The following is a 20,772-nucleotide window of genomic DNA, read 5'->3' as shown; positions in this document are numbered from 1 at the left end:
ATGTGAACATATTGGGTCACCATCTAAGACAGGCTGCTTGCCAAGACTGTTTACACGAATCTGTTAAAAAGCCTGGATGACTCATTCGCATATGGCAGGCCATGTCCAGTGTGATCTTGGGATAGCATTTGTCATCCCCATTCTTCTTCTAGAGTCATTGGATAACATTGTTTGCTCTTTCCCTGATTTCTCAGTTATACTCATCAAAGAAGATAAGATTACCGCTTACCTTGACTAGTTAACCTCTAAGCTTGGTTGGCCATTATAATACCCACCTATAATATAAAATGTATATCTACTTGCAAAATAGATACAGTGGTTTGGGAAGAAATTTTCTTACTTGGAAGTCAGACAGACCTGCATTAGAATTTTTGCCTCCATCGTTTACTAGTTATAAGACTTTGGGCACATTTCTTAACCTTTCAGAGCTTTAAAGTCCTTATCTGCAAAAACAGACCTTTAGTGTTGCAGTCAACAGAGAATGATACTGGTTAATTTAGGAGAGAAGGAATTTATTGGAAGAATATTAGGTAGCTTATGGAATCCCAGGGAATGCTGGAGATCCAAGCAAGAACCAAAAGCAGCAAGATTGCAAGCACGATGGTCAAGATCTCAGCAGAGGAACAGCCTGGTCAGGGTGACACAGCTCTGCTGCTGGCCCCGGGTCACAGCCACTGGCACTGTCATCACTGGACATTGGATACTGCTGAGGCACTGCCCTGACGGCATACTGCTCTTGGCACCACTGCCACTGAACATTTGATGCCGCTGCTACTGGAATGAATCCTAACTAACTCCTTCTTTGTGTCCCTTGTTCCAGATTCACAGTTCCAACAAAGGCGTCTGATTGTCTGAGCTTAGGTCATTTATCCACATCCAGCTCCCAGAGTTCACGAGAGCAAGTCTTCACTTTTCTTGACTTTCATAGGGAGAGCAGGGACCTGACTCCTACCAAAACTCACACAAACACAGGACGAGGTTCAAATACTGAGTTTTTAAATAAACCCAAAACTTCATTATAAAGGATAATGCCTTCCTTGCAAAGATGCTTTTATGATTAGTATTTGATCGTAAGGCAGCTGTAGTTGCCAAGATTTAAATACATATTTTTTTATATAAATATCTTCTAAAATAAATATTTATATACATATTTTATATATAATATATATTCTAAACATATATTTAAAACTTTAGTCACAACATAAATTGAATAATATTATTGTATATGATTTTTTACAGAAATCATTTTTAAGACTATTTTTTAGAGTAGTTTTAGGTTTACAATTAAGAAGAAAGTACAGAGTTTTCCCATATGCCATCTATGCCCACACATACAAACCTCCCCCACTATCAACATCATTTACCAGAATGGTACTTTTTTTTTTTTTTTTTTTTTTTTTAGCAGGGATGAAGCTACATTGACATGCCATAATCACCTCAAGTCCATAGTTTACCTTAGGGTTCATTCTTTGTGTTGTACATTCTATGGGATTTGGACAAATGTATAATGATAGATATCTATGATTACTATATCACAGAGAGTGTTTTCACTGCTCTGAGAGTTCTCTTTGCCCTGCCTATACATCTCTTCTCTCCCACTACCCCATCCCCTGGCAAACACTGATCTTTTTGTTTCCACAGTTTATTCATTTTTCCAGAATGTCATATAGCTGGAATAGTACAGTACGTAACCTTTTCAGATTGGCTTCTTTTCCTTAGAACCTTACATGTAAGGTTCCTCCATTTCTCTTCATGGCTTGATAGCTCATTTCTTTTTAGCACTGAATAATATTCCATTATAAGAATGTGCCACAGTTTATTTATACATTCACCCACTGAAGAGCAGCTTGTTTGCTTCCAAGTTTTGGCAATTATGAATAAGGCTGCTATAAACACCTGTATTCAGGCTTTTGTGTACATAAGTTTTCAACTCCTTTGAGTAAATAGCAAAAGGTATGATCGCTGGAGCATATGGTAAGAGTATATTTAGTTTTGTAAGAAACCACAAACTGTCTTCTAGAATGGCTGTACCGTTTTGCATTCCCACCAGCAATGTGTGAGGGTTTCTGTTGCTCCACATCCTGGCCAGCATTTGGTGTTCCAGATTTAGGTCATTCTAATGGATACATGAGTAATGGAGAATTTTAAAAATTACTTGAAAATCCCTCTGGCAGCATTAAGGGTATGAACAATCTGTGGCAGCAGATTGAGGCAAGGGATATGAAACCTGACAGAATAACAACCATTTCATAGCTTTCTCTAGTGAGTGGCTGATAAAATTGGCACCCCTAGTAGGCAATGTGGAGGGCTTCTTCCCTCAATACCATTTCAACCAGATATGAGAACTTCAGGGTCTTTGAACTATAGCCACATTAGAGTTTTAGAATTTTCAGACTAATATCTTGATGCCGCCAGTGAGGCTGAAGGAACCAAGAAAAAGTGCTAAATTCTGAGATATGACCAACAGGTCAGAGGTAGTAGATCCATAGTCTGGAAAATCCCCTGTAACACACTGGAATATTGAAGATGTATTTCAAAGAGGCAAGTGCTGGTATGATATAGAAGCAGTGTAGTTGTCTTTTGGAACAAGTAGAGAGGTGGGTTATAGTTAGACATGCTGATTGAATGATTCAAAAAGTACTCATTTCAAATGATTCAAAAAGTATTGTTGCAACAAATGGGAGTACTGGCACGCCTCTCTTTCTTATCTGGTGTCCTGCAAAAAGCTAGGACTTCTTAAAGAATCAGCAGGGGTGACCTTCCATTTGTCTTCTACATCCACTCTCCTTACTCTGTGTCTATGGAAATGGACTTCTATGAACTCAATCAATGGGTTTCCTTGCCCTCTAGTTTCCAGGGTTTGACCAACGATGAGCATCTGCCAGAAATCAAAGGCATCTTCACAAGCTGGCTGAGTCCCTTACCCTGTTAGGGAGCTCACTCTCAACACAGCCCTCTCTGCCTCTAGGTTCCAGTAACTGCTTTTCTGCCCCTCTAGCCCTCAGGCCTAGAGACGGCAAAAAAACACAGACTTGTGGCTCACAGTTTCTGCACTAACTGTTGTGGTTTTCTGACACCTTACACCTTTATATGTCTCCCTTTGATCTATTTAAGTGGGTCATCTATTTAGTTTGGGGACCCGAACAGCACCTTAAGAGATATAGGATATACATTGACCATTTCAATAGACAACATTTCCTTTTGGAAGTTCCTGCTGGCATGTAATTAAATATTCCACTTTCTACATTCACTCCATTTTTCTTCCCCACCCCATCATCCTCTTGTCAGCTTTCCTGCTCCTGGGCTCTCCCGGTCTCAGAGGTGACACCACATTCCAACAGCCATACTCCACTCAACTTTTCAGGTCAGAAATCTGGTATTTGTCGTGACTTTAAAACCAAATCCTTTCCATATTTGCCTCAAATCAGTCCTTTTCTCTCCAGTCACACAATCACAACGGCATCATTCCTCATGTGCAGTAACAATGGTCTCAGGGCTGGTCTCTACTCTGAGAAATGAGCTTTAGCTACACCAAAGATGTTTGGCTATGCTCCCAAGGCAAACCCCTAAACTGGCCTAAACTGACCCACGCCACTGAATTCTTCCCTTTCAGTTCTTCCTCCTACTGTCCATTTTCCTACCTTTTTTGTGCTGCCAGGAACAACACCTGTTTATTGACTATCTCTGTTCTCAATACATCCACTTTGCTTCCTGGCATCACATTTCAATCTCTCTTCTGGAATGCTGCTTCCTGGAACCAATGAATCACTAACAAATACCCTTTCCTTCCTCAACCCCCCCTCCCAACCCCAAATAAACCCAACCATTCAACATCTGTCATTTGGGAAGCTGAGAAGTGCTAGAGAAAAAAAAAATTCACACCAGAGTGTCCAGGTATCAATATAACTTTAGAGTGAACAACCTCAACTGTGTGCTCTCTTATTCTCCAGAATAACTTTGAAATCCCCTTTGACCTCACTTTCTACTTTATAGAGATGATAGAAGTCATCAGGTGAGGGCTCAATAACCTCTTTGCCACTCCGTCTATGTATTTTCCTGCTCATTCCTACCTCGTCATTCTCTACTACAAGATCCTATGTTTGGGATTCCGGCCCCTCCCACCTGCTTCGAGACCTTGAATTACCTCTTCTCTTTCCTGTGTCATTAACCTCTTTCATTCCACAGGATGCTTCAAGGCACACCTTCAAAATAAATAAAATATAAATAAATTCTGTCTCCATCAAACCTCTACCTTCAGCTGCTGCTCAATTTTCTCCTCCCTCTCATGATCTCTCTTCTTGATTGAATCCTATTCACATACTGTCTCCATGTTCTCACTTCCTATTTGCCACATACACCGCTCTGTTTTCTCACCTCATTCCCTGCTGTTGCCTGAGATTGCCCTTTAACAGGGTCATAAATTACTTCTAAGTAGCTAAATTCAATGGAAACCTTTCCGTTTTTTCTTACTTGACCTCTCAGTAGCGTTTGACATACTCCTCAAAGCATACTCTTCTGCTGGAAATGCTCTCTTTTATTCCCTTCATTTTTGTGATACTCTATTTTTTTTTTTCTATCTCACTACGCGTTTCCTGGCAATCTCTTTTACTAGGTCTTAATCTATTACTGCCTTTTAAAGTTTGGAAGTTTTCACAGTTCTAGGGCTTCTTCTCCTTCTACACTCTCCCCTTAGCATATCTGATTTACTTTCATAGCTTTAATTGTAATCTACACTCCATGGCTTTGCACTGCTATTAGAATGGAGTTCTTACTGAGACATACAGGATCCTGGATGACCTCCCCGATCTGCCTCTGCAGCATTTACCCTCCCTTTCTGTACTCCGGATACCCTGACCTTCCTTCATTTCCATCACATCACCATGCTCCTTCATGTCTCGGTTATTTCCACATTTTCCTCCCACTACCTGTTGCAATCCACTCCCACACCTCCTCAGTTTAGCTGTCTGACTTTTATTTATCCTGCAGGATATAGCCTCAATGACACTTTCTCATAGAAGTAGTCCTTCAGCCTTCAGACTAGGCTAGGTTCCATTTTATATAATTTTACAGTACAGTATATCTCTCTAGGTTATAATTTAGTTAGTTATGTAATTGTATAATATTCGCCCCATAAAAAGACATTAAGCTCCATTGTTTATTCCTGGATCTCCAGCATATAGTAAGTATTCAGTACAATTTATACGTTCATTGGACAAACATTTTCTTTTAAGAGCCCCTCCCAATTTTATAATTGTAGGCCTCTAAAATATTGACATCTCCCTCATCACTGTCCTAATGTTTAGTGGGAAATTCTATTCATGTTTAAAAATGCAACTCCGAATATCTTTTTTACTTTTCCAGGAGTTTTTCAGAAAGGGTCATCCATGTGGTATTTCTGACCTACTGTCCGCTGACTAGTGAGGCAGATAATTAGGTCACTGACCTTTGGGATCATTAGCAGGGGCTCTTAGCCAAGCTTCACCAGATGTATGAAAGTGTGGCACAAACCAGGAGAGCTTGCTTGGCGGTGTGCTGACTCCAGCAGGAATGGGCTGGTCTCATTAGCTGCTGTGCAGTTATATTCTGATGTCTAGTTAAAGATATGACTCAGAATGGTGCTACTTGCTTTGAGCCTACCTCGCAGAGGCCCTGGCCAGCTTCTGAGATGAAGAAGCAGAGATGCAAGAGGTGGCAAGGCAAGCTTAATTGGTGGTTGACTGTTTTTTATTAAAGGGAAGACTTGCCATCAACCCCATAAACTCTCCACATGCCCAGAAAGAAGCCAAATCACTGGCTGGCATCCAGTCTCCACTCTCTGAGGCTGAATGAGTCTGCTGTTGTAAGAAATAGATTTACTTATATTGTAGGATAAAAGGCCATTTTTGTATCCAAGTTCCAAGAAACTGCAGCTAGGAGCATAATTGGCTGACAGCCTCTAGCTGCCACACTTTGGGATCATGCCTAAGCCACAGTCTCCATGGGTTTCTTTTAGCCAATGATGGATTCATTTTGAACCAGCGCTCTCCCTCAAATTCTGGCTTCATTTTTCCCTCAACAGAGTTTTATCGCCCCTTAGCTTTGCGCAGTACTATTGTCACCTTCAGACTCAGGTTGTGCTGGAATTTGAAGTACGGGATAATTTCCTGGAGTCACTGGGTCTATAGGGTACATACGGTTCCTGTTAGATTCAAAATGGGCACCATCCATTCTTGTTTGATGTTTTAGGGAAAAAGGAAAAGAGTATAGAGAGCGCTCACTCACAAATCCTCTTCCTGGACATTTGAATGGGAAGGCTTCTTGAGTAGCAAACCTGGTACTTCCCTTCACTGATGGCTGGTCCTGATCCTGAGCTGAACTTTAGCTCACAAATGTATAGTCACCCAAATTTCCAGAACCCTGTGCTTTACTAGTGCTACTTAGGAGAATGACAAGTAGCCACACTGTTCATCCTGGCAATTCTTGCATTTCACATAAAAAAATGTGCTCATCCTGCCAATGTCTAAATTTTCCATGAAATATATGGCATTCTCAGGATATTCTTGGAGCAGAAGCCTAACCAAGTCTATATGTCTTCTCTTAAAATTATATTAGGGTTAATTTGATTGTGGTTTAAGAAGTCACACTTATAGTAGCCACGTCAAAAAAGAGAGGGCATATTAATTTAAATATAAGGAAGTCTAACAGATAGATCTGTCTTTGCACACTGGTGCTTGTGAATGGAGCATGAAAGCATCCAACAGCTCTAGATTACATGGGCCTCATAGGTGGTGATCTAAGAGTGAAGGCATTTTGCATTAGGTCTAGTAAAATACCAGGGAGACCTTGGACTAGTGAACTTGAGCCATAAGCCCACCACTATGGCTAGGTAGTCAAGGTGTTCTACATAGAAAATATTTGAAAAAATATACAGCAGACAACTTATATAAATTATTTACACCGAGAGTATTAAAATATTCTATAAAATAATAATAAGAAGAAAAATAACCTGAGGAAAATAGACAAAAGCTACAGAAGAAAATTGATAACAATAAAAATATAAAATATTCCCATGACCAATAGCATTCAGTGAAATAAATAAAAATTAAAACAATGAAATACCAATTTCATTCTATTTAAATGTAAGAATTCAAAGGTAAGTGTTGACAAAAGTGTGAGGAAATGGGTTCTCTCTTAAGTTGCTGGGGGAGTGGTTAAATATACCATCCTATACCTATGATTTAGAAGATTAGGTAGCCAATAGAAATGATGACATAGTGCTCTACATATTAACGTAGAAAAGTCTCATGACATATTGTTCAGTGAGAAAAGGCAATTCACATAGCAGACCCATTTGGAAGCAATGGAGGTGTGCCTTCAGGAGAATCTGCTGCAAGAAACACAATTGGCTGACAGCTCACACTGCCAACTCAGTGGACTCGTGAAGCCAAAGAACGAGTGTGTCACTGATACAGGAGGGAAAGAATCTTAAGACAATGCAGTAAGTGCAATGATAGAAAGGAGGCAAACTTAACACAACTTTGAAAAGACACGGAATTTGGGGTCTGGGATGGCTCCCAGGAAGAGACGATGATTAGCTGAGATGGATATTAACTGGGTGGAGAGGAAGAGAAAAGGATTCCAAGAGGCTGGAACAGTATAAGCAATTTGTGGAGGCAAGAAAGCTATATATATGAGTTACTAATATTAAAATAAGAAGTCTAGATGGATTATAAGACATGAGGCTAACAGGTAGACAAAGTCAAGCCAAGGCCTCCTATATCACCTGAGGGAGGTTCGAATATGTTTTTATGTGATAAGGAGCCACCAATGTCTATTGAGCAGGAGAGACTGTCTGAAAAGAGGTTGGATAAGACACAAGGCAGAGAGAACAGAAAGGAGGCTATCGCTGTTGTTCAGAGAAGATGAATGTCCAAAAAGGAGGTTGGGATAGTGTTAAACTACTTGGAATCGAAGGAGAGGAAGAACTCAAGGAATATTGAGTAGATATAATCTGTAGGTATCGATAATAGGTTGGAAGTAGGAGATGGAGTCAGAGGGAGAAGAATCGCACTTAGATACACCCAGGGCTCCGCTGTGAGTGTGGGAGAGGTGGTGAGTGAGCTGAATTAGAAGATCAGGAATCATCTACGGCCATGCTACCCTGAACGAGCCCAATCCCGTCTGATCTCAGAAGTTAAGCAGGGTTGGGCCTGGTTAGTACTTGGATGGAGACCACCTAGGAAGACCAGGTGCTGTAGGCGTGAAAAATAAGGGATTGTAAGCTGACAAGGTCCTTGTAGTCTGTGAGGCCAACCAAGGGTTGCCTTGCCTAAAAAAAAAAAAAAAAATGATCTGGAAGCCTATACCTCAGGGAATACAGTGATGGTTGCAAAAGGCATCTGGTATTGTCCTTCTGCCACTGTCTTAAAAGGGATTCTAATGGGATTTTCTTTCCCTTGTTCCTCCAGCCCTGCACTTGCATTACTGGCCTAAGTAGATACTCACCAGCTGGCTGTGTCCATCATTACAGCCAAGTCTGAGAATTCCTGATTATACTTAGAGCCAGTGGAGCTACCGACACACACGGTCATTACCAGATGGCCCTTTTGTAACAAACCATTCTTTAAAATGTAAACCGTGGGGGCATTTTCCTTGAGTTGTCCAGAAGGAACTTTCTCCTGCCTGAGCCTGGATTAATCATGAGAGAGCTCTTCAACATTCCACTGATTCACATTCTTACCTTGGTTGCCATCAGCGGGACTGAGAAACTTCCAAAAGGTTAGTTTGAACAATCTTATCTTCTTGTTGCCTTGTCACAGTTCTAAAGTGTGTGTGTGCTCTGATCATGAATCATTCATATTATGGCAGGCTTGGGGTTTACGTGATGAAGAAAGGGTGCGATGTACGGAGAGGGAGAAAACTATGTAAATAAGCAACTGTTTGACGCTATGCCTTCTATAGGCATCCCTCGCCACCTTAAGATGTGCAATAAAATGTTTAGCTATACAGTACATGAAGAACCCTCACCTGTAGAGGACACATTAGCAGATAGAAACTTTAGACTGCAAGTTATCAAGGTCAGTTTTGTTTATGTGTGTGTCAAATTCAGGGTGATCTAAATGATGAAAATCTTTTTGCTCGGCTTCACCAGGACTATAATCATTGCCTATTCCCAGATATCCAGAGTGTTTGCTTCTGAACAAAAACCATTTCTATTTTCAGTTTTATTTTTATGAAACTCTTTATATATATTTTAGTTGCTAAAAAAATCAGAATCATAGAAAGATGCACACAATTTTCTTCTTTAATAAAAGCCTGAAGACAATGGGTTCTCAATAACTTTGAGGCCGAGGCATGATTTGGCTTGGCAAGAGACTGTGAAAGTTTTTTTCGGAGCTTTGGAATGTACCGGAAATAACACCACCTCAGGGGAGAGGAAAGCAACTTAAGGAACTGACAAACACCTGTCGCAGCAGCAAGAATGTCCACAGTGATATGGTTTCTGGCCAGTGGATTATGAAACTGAGACTAGTGTATTTCAAATCAGGGAGAAAGACTGGCAACCGTGATTTGCGAAGTGACTGAAGGTTTCAATGAACTCTTAAAAAAAAAAAAAGATACAAGAAAGCAGATTAAATGTTATCGAAGTAAAGAGTTTTCAAAATGTGTTGTAGTAGAGTAAAATGAGTTTTGTTTTATGACACACTCAAAAAATTACTTTTCCTTTATATTATTTTATCAAAGCATTGAACACATTTGTATTGTAGAGATACGTATCTGTATATAGGTGGGAAAAATGGCTTTAGATTTTCTAGTTCACTAAAATTTCCGGAGCCACAAGGTCAAGATTCACATACAGCTTTCTTCACAAACGCCGTGATTTCACAGACATATTGTTTTGTTGCTTTTTTTTTTCCATTTTATATTAACCGAATGGTATCTCCAAATGTATTTAAATGTTTAATTGCCAACTAATACTTTAAGGTATCTCCAGATAAAAGAGAATCTAGATCTTTTCAAATAGCTAATAATAGCCAGAAAGACTTAACATTGGCTTCAGATTATTTTAGTACTTCCTGATCATACAACGGATGTCCGGGAAGGCAGTACCTGGATGTTTGGACTCATGGATTGTTATAAATCTCATTTGCTTTACTCTAAACCACAAAGTTACATTAAGGTGGCATGATTAAATGCTAAAAATTACTAAAACTCAGTCTTCTAAAGAGCAGGACAATTGATTTTGATGGTTCAAATTAGAATTTGGTGCATGAGAAAAAGCCTTCTCTATTTGAACAACTCCTAATTTATGTTCTAGAAAAAATTGATTTTCAGTTTTCAGACTTTACAGGTAAAGCCATTAATTCAAATGCACACTATCTCTATTTTAAAAACTTCAGAATATAGTGGCAGAAAAGTAACAAAGTCAAACATTCTGGTTTTTAAGTAACACGATCAGATTGTTTCTCTAACTTTATTAATTTGTTTATAATGCTTTTACTACTATAGTTATATTGTAAAGTTAAAACCATATTTTACCTAGTCTATTGCATTTACTGTAAAATCTAAATCAGTATATGTTTAACATCAACCTTAGCCAAAAACACCACGCCTGGCCAAGAAAACATCTGTTAACTACATGCCCTATTTCTGAGAATAAACATCATCATGAAAACAGTTATTAAAAATTTAAATGTTGAAGTGTATGGAATATATTGGTACAAAAAAATAGAATAACATGCTGTTATCTTAATACTATTTAAAATAATTAAAATGCTCTATGCAAACGATCTTATAGTTGTTTTCTCTATTTTTGGCAAAATGCAATTTTAAAAAGAGTTTTTGAGGTGGCATACATTTTCCATAAGCTCTTTATCATGAATGAATCAGGAAATCTGCACAATAATATATTATAAAATAGATTTATAGATTAAAAATAGTGCAAGAGTATTCAGTGGATTTTTTTCTAACAGTTGACATGCTATTTTTTTCTATAAAAATAATTGACTTTGTAGAATTAATAGTTTATTGTTTTAGTTTTAGTTTAATTGAGATGCCACATGTTCAGTGACAAGGGGAAAAGAAAAGTCAGTATCTTTCCAATTCATTCTGACTAGTGATACTTTCAACGATGAGCTTGATATCATAACCCACAAGTAGGAGAATTTTACAAACCATCATGTATGAAAGTAGCGAACATTTCACTGAATACTCATCTTAACTACACAGTACTTCAATAATATTTAATGCTTTACTGGAAGTATTAGTGTGTGGCAGAATTTAAGTTCTGTAGTATAAGAGTTCAGGTAAGCAACACTGAATTTGTTTAATACGCACAAAGAACTCCTATCCAAACCCCACCCAATTTACTACCATACCTAAACATTTTTGAGTCTGAGTGATTTATGTTTAGATATAAGTTGAGCAGCCTCCTCTTTAAATCATATGTATACGGGGATAGGAATCACAAACTCGACATATGACTAATTCAAAGCAGGCACAGCTGTCATCGAAATCCAGGACACCAAGACCTGGATGAATGTTTTTTATTGATGCTCATTGAAAGAGTAACTAATTGCATGTTTGGGGGAAACACAGTTGCTTTAAATAATATCGACTTCAGAGAACAGAAATGTCAAGATTTCTACCATTTTTCCAAAGATGATGTACGAGGAAACTTTGCAGCAAAATAGGACTTGCAGTCATTAGGGGAACGTGACAAGTGAAGGGTGGAGTAGAGGACCCAAAGGAAGTGGTCCCATTCAGGAAGCTAACAGGAGTGGACCAGAGAATATGGAAGGACTACCTGGGCCACGCTGAGGACCCATATGGGGCAGGAAACTGTACCTCCATAGTGGCCCTGATCTTCAGAGTTGTTTCATATTATCCAACAATACTGCATGAACATAGGAGCCCCAAAGACAGATAATTGGATTAGTTCAAGACTAGTGCTTGTCAGGGTCAGTTCAGCTAAAGGACTAGAGAGTAAGCAAGTTCAGAGTCTGTGGCAACATACCATACTGTGTAGGTTGAATAATGAAGAAAGTGAAATGAGGACATTTAAGGCCTAGAAGAGAATTGTTAAGATCAAATTTATTTTCCTAGTCTCCACTGTTTTTGTGTCATTGGGGAAAGCATGTAGCCTCTGTGAGCCTCAGTTTCCTCGTAAAATGGAGAAGTGCTTACTGGTGCTCAACATGTAATGTTATGTTCTATGCTAAGGATTAGCAGTGATCACTCCTGGGTACATGCACATTTTAGATGGACCCCTATGAGATCATGTCTAACCCAAACAAATGCACTCAAGAAAGGCTATTGCAGAAATTCTAAAAGGCTGAGCCAGAACTCTTACCTGTCTGCGTCCAGTGTCACTGAAGGCAAGGACCGAGAGTGTGTTCTGTGTTCTGTGACAAATAATTAATGGAACAGCATTAGTAAGTGATCATTGAGGTTCTCAATGAAACGTACACGTTCCAAATCTACCATGATAAAAAATAACTTTTATGTTATTACATCTCCAGTAGAATAAACATGTCAGTTTCTAAGATATGCCAAATGATGAGCAACACTGAATAGCCTCTTTCTTTGGGGGATTTGGAAAATTTTCAATACCAAAGTGTTTTCTCATACTGAAAAACAATACTGTATTCATGACACTAGAAAAACATGAATATGTTCCAAGTTTGAGCCCTAATTTTACTAAAATAGAAAGGAGCAAATACACCTGACTTCTTTGTTTACTCAATCATTTGGTCATGTTAACCAGCAACTATTCAGTTACAACCTGGTATGGGAATGACCATGCACAGGAGACGATGAAAGGGTAACACCATGCCTTCTCATCAAGCGGCTAGTATTCAAGTTCAGTTACTCTCGAGGTCCAGAAAAGTGTTGTGTTCATTTTCATGTGTTTGTTATTCATGTGGTCCTTGGATCGAAAGAAGAAATAGTGCTCTAGCTTAAACAGTTTCTGGCTGAGATGAAAGGTGGATAGGAGAATGAAAGTAAACATGAGACGGTCTGCTGAATCAACAAGTATCATTAAATACAACTTTGAGATTGTGTCAGTAAAAATTTGATAGCAGGTTTGTTTGGATAATTTTGGAACATAGGCAAAATGGACTTAACCAACTATATTCTGCTGATAGAAATTGCTATTGATGTAAACCTTATTTTCCCCTGTCTGTGAGTAATTAGTACTATGATGAAGACATGGAATAGCTTAGAGTTAAAAGATAGGAACTTAAACTAATTTAAACCTTGAAGTTCAGCTCTATCAGTTTATATTTTGTTATGTTTAGACAAGTTATTTAACCATGCTTAGCCTCCATTCCTTCTCACAAATGAGAATAATAATAGTATCTGCCTTCATGTTTTCTGTGATACATAAATGAGATAGTGAATAAAAAATAGAATGCATGGCCTATAGTAGTTTCCTAATTTTAGATGCTAAAATTATTAAAAACAGTCAAATCACATAAGACTGTCATACCGCTGAACATTATGGGAAGGTATCAACTTAATAAAGTCCTTAGTTATGAAAACCTCATGTATTTGTCCCTGTCTAAGTTTGTCAAGACATTCTAACATTTACTTCTTTAATCTTAACTGATCTATCTTTGATCTATTCAACGGAATTTGTGTCACCTTGTTGGAAAGACAATATTAATAGCATGTCTATTACCTCTGTCACTTCTGCATCTGTATATATTGAGTTAGAAGAAACTAATGACAAAGTGTATTTTTTATAGAAATAGTACATGGTCATTAAGAATGATTTTGAAATCACAAAATGTACAAAAGTTGAAAAAAGAAAAAGCCACCTATGCTTACAGGACAGTTAATATGTTGGTATATTTGCTTCTATTTTTTTTCTACATATCCTTAAAAAAAGTTTTTTAATAAAATGGTTTATACAACTTTGCTACCTGTCATTTTTACTTAACATTGAAATGTGAGCAACATTCTCTATTATGAATACTCTTCAAAATACCATTAGCAGTGTCTGTGTAAATAATATCCTGGTTAGATAAGAGCTGCAGATATGTTTAATATCTGCTTCTTTAAAAAAAAAAAAGGCCCTGATTTGTTGCATTTGTTGATTTCTATGGTGTAAATACTCCAACCACAGCCAATTTCAAGCTACCAACACTGAACTGGGAAGAGATATGTGATAGCATGTTTTTATATACTATTTTTACCATAGAGATACATTAAATGTAAATAATCTCAAGAACAGAGATATAGTAAAATGTAATAAAATAATCAGGAAGTGATAAATTTTGAGTATTATTTACTTTGTTTTTAATGTAATTCAATTATAAATTTATATAACTTACTTTTTAATAATAGCTGTATTTAACGGTTGTCTTGCAAAATTCCTGAAAAATAACCCTTGGCTCTCACAAGCCAGTACAAACGAGCCCAGCAGTTTTGTTAGGAGACAAAAATGTGTGCCTAACTCTTCTTTCACTTTTGTACAGGAAGCATAATTTAGTACAATCAATCTGTTTTGTGCAGTGAAAGTCATCTATATGCCTTTCCATTTTGAGATTACTTCCTTGGAATAGATTCCCAGAAGTAAATTGTAATGGTAAATTTGCATGTAATCCAGAGACTAGGAGAACAATTGAACAGTTCAGGTTTCGGTTTCTAAATTACAGAATCAAATGACATACACGGGTCTGTAAAGGCCAAGAAAATTTTAAGCGCTTTATGTATATTCATTTATTTAATCCTCACGACTAGCCCATGTGATGGTTTTGTTATCATCTCCATCTGCAGCTAAAGATGAAGTACTAGTTAAGTGACTTGGTGAAACAGAGAAGTGATGAAGCAGAGATTTGTATTCAAGTCCTATGCTGGAGTGCCTCTCAATGCCTATTTGCTCAATAATCTTTCTTTTTAAACAATGAAATCATTCATATTATCCATTAACCTTTGGGTCCATCACTACCTGCATCCCACAAACTTAATATTTTTTGTTTTTATCTCTTAATCTCGATGTGACTGTACAATTGGTTGTTTATTTTATTCATTAGTTATTAAGAAAATACATAGTTTTTTCTTAAGAGAGTGACTTTCTCAAACTGTTACCAAATAAAGTTTTCTTCCATTGCACTGGAAAATGAACATTTCTGATTTATTTGATATATTTTTTCTTACAAAGATAATGTGTATTAATTTTTTAATACTTTGAGGTAGAGCAAAAGAAAAATATAAAATTATACATAATGTTCACACTTAGAGGAAAATGCTTTTAACATTTTGATATTCATTTATTCTTGCGTGTGTACGTGTGTGTGTTTGTGTGTGAGTGTGCATGTGTGTGTATAATTTTCTTTAAAAATTTAGCCTATTACTTCATTGTAACATTTGGCTTTATTTATTTTAAGTCTATATTTTTAAATAATTGAGATTCGTGATTGTTTAATCTTTCTGATGAATTATACCTTTTATCATTAAGTAGTATTTCTCTTCATTCTGTAAATGACCTCTGCATATCACCTTATATTCTATTTATTCTTATATTAGTCCTGCTTTATTACTTTATCACTTTAAGTAGTATTTACTTTGTATATTATTTTCCCTTCACTTTGTTACCAACATTTCTATTTTAATTTATTTATGTGTGTCTTTTGTGTTTTTTAAATCCTGTATGATAGTGTCTCTCTTTTCATAGGTCAGTTTATACCACTGGCATTTACTGTGATTTTTGCTATATTTGGGCACATTTCTTCCATATTATTTTGTGTCTTCTGTTTAACCATGCTTTTTCTTATCATCCTTTTCTCCTTCTTCCTTCTTCCTTCTTCTCCAGTTCTTTCGATTGATACAGTTACAGTCTCTTGTTCTCTCCCACTGCTTTGAAAGTTTTGGGTTTTAATCTATGCTTTATTCTTATTCTATAGTCTTAATCTCTATTATTTAATCTGTTCTTAGTAATTTCTTTTGTATTATAGTCCTTGTATTCCCTGTGCTTTACACCCCTGTGCCGATTTTCATAACTGGCAATCTGCACTTCATCCTTTTCACCTTTCCACCCATCCCCCCAACCCACTTCCACTTGGCTTCCATTAGTCTGTTCTCTGTATGAGTTTGTTTCTGTTTCGTTTGTTCATTCATTTTGTTTTCAGACTTCACATATAAGTGAAATCAAGCGAACAAACAAAACATTAATAAAGTTTTAACATGCGCGGTTAATGTGTATGATCAAATGTGTTTTTCTTCCTATATTTGTAGTTCTTCAGTACTTGTCATCTTCCTATTTGTAGTAAAGAGCTTAGCATGCTTTAATACCAACTGAACTTCTTGCCTGAGCTTTCACCTTATAATTATTTATCTAGAATTTTAGTTCCATTCTTTTTTAAACACAGAAATCAGTGGTTTTTTTTTTTTAATCCTCCACAGTGTGTTAAAATTGCAATTATATTTTACCACCATCTATGCTTACTATTGTTTCTTATCTCTCATCCCTTTCTTTTGGGTACAAGTTATTTTTTGCCAAGTTTATATACTTCAGTAACTGTTTCAGAGAAGGTCTATGAGCGGCAAACACTTTCTGTATGTGTTTATGTCTTTATTGTCTAATTTTAAAATTATTACCTAAACCGACTATAGAACTCCAGGCTAATATTTTATCTTGGAACTTTATAGATATTAGTCCATTGCCTATTGGTATTAAATGTTGCTGAATAATCTGAGTAATCTTATATCAGACTAATTGTCATTCCTATTAAGCCAAATGCCCTTTTTTTCCTAGTAGGATTTAAGATTTCTGCTTTAATTTTCCATCCAACATATCTAAGGATGAATTTATTTTTCTTTCTTTGGCTTGGCACTTAGTGGAAACTTTCAATTTGAATATCCATGGGGGTTTTTTTTTCAATTTTTAAAAATGATCGTCTACGTATTCCTTTATATATTGCTTCTAGGCCATTCCCTCTGTTTTATTTTTCTGAAACTTTCATTAGAAGTGCCTGTCAATCTATATTTTATGTCTTTTAACTATTCTTTAATACCTTTCCTTTTTCTTTTTACTACATTCTGTATATTTTACTGATTATTTTCAGTGGAAAGTTGGAAAACAGTATCTTATACATAAGACATTATTTTACCTAAAAATTCTTTTCTCTTACTTCAGCTATCTCTTTCAATCTTTTTAAATATTATGCCTTTTATAAAGGCCTCAGAAATACAGTCTGGTTTATTTAAACAATGCGTCAGTCAAGGTGCTAACCCTGGAGATAGAAAGAGATCTAAGACATGGACTCTGACTTAAATTTAGCTCAAGGTTTTTATAATTGAGCATGGCACAAAGGTATAAACGGATTATGTTAGTAGTGTCAGTGTGACAAGTACTATACAAGTGACATATACAGCATGAAATAAGTTTAAAGAAAAGGGCATTTGGCTCCATCTTATAAGTCAGAGAAATTGAGAGATGATGCTTTAATTGGATTTTAAGAAAATAATAACATTACTAAGGGAGATATAGGCTAAGTGAAACACTCCCAACCACCATTTTCCTTCACTTTTGGCCGATCAGTGTGCCTTTGAGTTCACTGAAAAAATTAGGTTCATTTGATGATGGATGTATCTTTTATGGCCAATGTGTCAGTTTGTCCTAGGTGTTTCATGAGGTCGTCATTACCTACCCCATATCTAACATATCGTTCACACTGCTTACGTGGCTTTCATATGCACCTTGCATATGAAATAAACATATAAGTTATTGCCCAAAATGCAGGCATTTTTGAAGCAAACGGGGCACTATTAATAATTACACCAGAATAGCAGTCATAACTGATTATTACAGCTGCTCATCTTATGTATCTACCCTATCTTGTCATCTAGATTGTGGCCCCTTAAAGGCAGAGATGTGTTTCACACATCTTTTGCTTCTAGTCATCATTCCCTAATCTTTTCATCCTCTTCCCCAATCCCAGGTAATCGCTAATGTATTTTCTTTCTCTATTAGATTTGCCTATTCTGGACATTTCATTGAGATGGAATTGTACAATGTGTTGTCCCTGTGACTGGTTTCTTGCACTTAGCTTATTGTTTCCAAGATTCAAACATGTTGTAGCACATATCAGTACCTCATTTCTTTTTATTGCCAAGTGATATTCCATTCTATGGATAAAACACATTTGTTTACCTGTTAATTTGTTGGAAAACACTTCAATTGCTTCCATCTTTTGGTTATTGTGAATAATGCTGCTTTAAAATGGTGTACAAATATGTATTTGAGTCCCTGCTCTCAATTCTTTAAGGTATATCCCCAGAAGTTGGATTACTGGGTTATATAGTCATTCTATGTTTACGTTTTAAGGAATGACCATACTGTTTCTCACAGTAGCTGCATAATTTTATATTCTCACCAGCAACACATAAAGGTTCTAATTTCTCCACATTCTCACCAACATTTGTTATTATCTTTCTTTTTGATTATAGCCGTTCTAGTGTGTGTGAGGTGACATCTTATTGTGGTTTTGATTTACATAATGGCTAATGATTTTGAGCATCTTTTCATGTTCTTATTGGCCATTGGTATACATTCATTGGAAAAATGTATATTCAGATCCTTTGCTCGTTTTTTATTTGGGTTATTTGTCTTTTGATTATGGAGTCTTTATAATCTACTCATATGTAGATGTGAATTCTCTATAAATCTGATGAAGCTTAAACTTCAAAGTATCTGATTTTTAAGAGTCCACTCTCGGACCCTCAGTGGACCTAGCAATTTGTTCATATGATCATATATTTTTATAAAATGTGGCAAAAATATTTTTAAATAATTATTAAGTTTGCTGTCTCTTTCTACTCTGATTTCCCTTCAGTCACACTTCCCTTCAAGCTGATTGGTGTTGGAGTAGCCACAGACATTTTGTATTTACAATTTTACATATTTTTTCTTAAAGAGGGCACTCAAATTATATAACTTTGGGCTTCACAAAGCCTGGATCTGCCCCTACTCATATATAATAAATTCTAAGTCCTATTCTGCTGAAAGCTTTCTCCTTTTTTTTTTTTGATTCTCAAATGCTTAGTTTGAGAGTAGAAACCAAATTCCTTACATAAAATGTTCCTTCCTTTTGCCAAATTTCTGCTACAGGGAAATACAGTTCTCATTCAGGTATGTAGTGGCCTCTGACTCCTTACAGAGGGTTGTAAATGGCATCCTAGAATGATCTCATTCTATTTCTTCTCTCCTGTTAGCTCCTGTCATCACCACTCCTCTTGAAACAGTGGATGCCTTAGTTGAAGAAGTGGCTACTTTCATGTGTGCAGTGGAATCCTATCCCCAGCCTGAAATTTCCTGGACTAGAAATAAAATTCTCATTAAGTAAGTATTCTACCTTTTTCTGGTAAGAATGCCCACTGCTGCCTTGTGATTTATCTTTGACATAAATGCAATCACGGCTCTCAGCAGTACTAAAGTTCACCTTCTAGAACATGAAATGAGAATTTTCTCATTTTATACATGTAAAATCTGAACTTTGGTGAGGTTAAGAGAATTGCCCAAAGTAAAAGCATTTGTTCTTATCAGTAGGCATCACCTTTTGAAAACATTTTTGAAGGACTCAATGGTGCTTTGATTATTGATGCCTAGCAAAGATTAGGATATAATGTTGGCTTTATAGAACTAAATAAGGTTATTCTATTATTCAGAATTCACTTGTTTCCTTTTACCTCGACTCTACTTTCTCCGTTGACAAGTCATCCATTTGTTCGATTAGTCATAGCTGAAAAATCACACATGAGGCCCTAACCTGCCATTTTTCTCGGTGACCTACAGGCTCTTTGATACCCGGTACAGCATTCGGGAGAATGGGCAGCTCCTCACCATCCTGAGTGTGGAGGACAGCGACGATGGCATTTACTGCTGCATAGCCAACAATGGTGTAGGAGGAGCTGCTGAGAGTTGTGGGGCTCTGCAAGTGAAGATGAGTGAGTGAGAAAGAGAATCATCTATTGATTTTAAAGTTGACTTGGTATACTTTGAAGCAGGCAGTAAATAGAGCCTTTCACAGACCTGCTCTATTATATATAATGCTGCTTTAAAATGGTGTACAAATATGTATTTGAGTCCCTGCTCTCAATTCTTTAAGGTATATCCCCAGAAGTTGAATTACTGGGTTATATAGTAATTCTATGTTTACTGTTTCAGCAGCTAGACAAGTCTCAGTTCAAAACAACCTTGAGGCAGTTAATTCCACACCTCATATTCTTGCCATCAATCACCACCCTAAAGGCAAGCCTCTTAGTTCTCTGTCCTCTCCATTTTCTTGCCTTTACTTAGCTCTTTATTTGTCCCACCTGACTGCCTTCACTGAGGCACCTCCCTCTTAAACCTCCCACCTGTGCCTTTAGAACAGTTACTTTACAATTATACAACCTGACTTTTTTTTTTTATCTCTAAACTCTTAACAAATATTTCATCTACCCTTTTGCTTTATTTCGAGCTTAATTTTTCTTGAGAGTCTTTTCACACTTGAGTGACTTTTATGCTTAAATTGAAGTTATTTTTCCCCCACTTCACGTCCACAAGTCTTAGCAAGTATTCACAGCTCACCTAGCCCTTGTTACTGCATTTAAGCCATTATGCTGTGTATTCCTGTGAAAATCTTTCTCTCATAATGACTTATGCCATCTGACCATTCTCTCCTCAAACTCTACTCATCAAATCATCTTCTCAATTCCAGATTCTCCCTTATATTTATCAAAGACTTTGATTCCAAGCTTATTATCTTTCTATCCACCCCTACTCCTGCTGTCATCCTAGGGGAT

General features: G+C 36.8%; 1 protein-coding gene and 1 pseudogene across 1 annotated transcript in view; both read left to right on the top strand.

Annotated features, from left to right (window-relative positions):
• Positions 1-8,122: 8,122 nt before the first annotated feature.
• Positions 8,123-8,240, top strand: LOC118601307 (annotated as a pseudogene).
• A 300-nt stretch (positions 8,241-8,540) lies between these two features.
• MUSK (muscle associated receptor tyrosine kinase) overlaps positions 8,541-20,772 on the top strand; it is an 84,265-nt gene continuing 72,033 nt past the window's right edge. The window contains exons 1-3 of the mRNA XM_016129973.2: positions 8,541-8,757; positions 19,201-19,327; positions 19,781-19,932. Of these exons, the coding sequence (XP_015985459.1) occupies positions 8,679-8,757; positions 19,201-19,327; positions 19,781-19,932 (358 nt within the window). The 5' untranslated portion in view covers positions 8,541-8,678. The remainder of the gene's footprint in view (positions 8,758-19,200; positions 19,328-19,780; positions 19,933-20,772) is intronic.

The sequence above is a fragment of the Rousettus aegyptiacus genome, unplaced genomic scaffold (genome assembly GCF_014176215.1).
Source record: "Rousettus aegyptiacus isolate mRouAeg1 unplaced genomic scaffold, mRouAeg1.p scaffold_m13_p_3, whole genome shotgun sequence".
In the NCBI taxonomy this organism is placed as follows: Eukaryota; Metazoa; Chordata; class Mammalia; order Chiroptera; family Pteropodidae; genus Rousettus; species Rousettus aegyptiacus.
The sequence above is the reverse complement of the archived record's forward strand: the minus strand, read 5'-3'. Positions and strand labels throughout refer to the sequence as shown.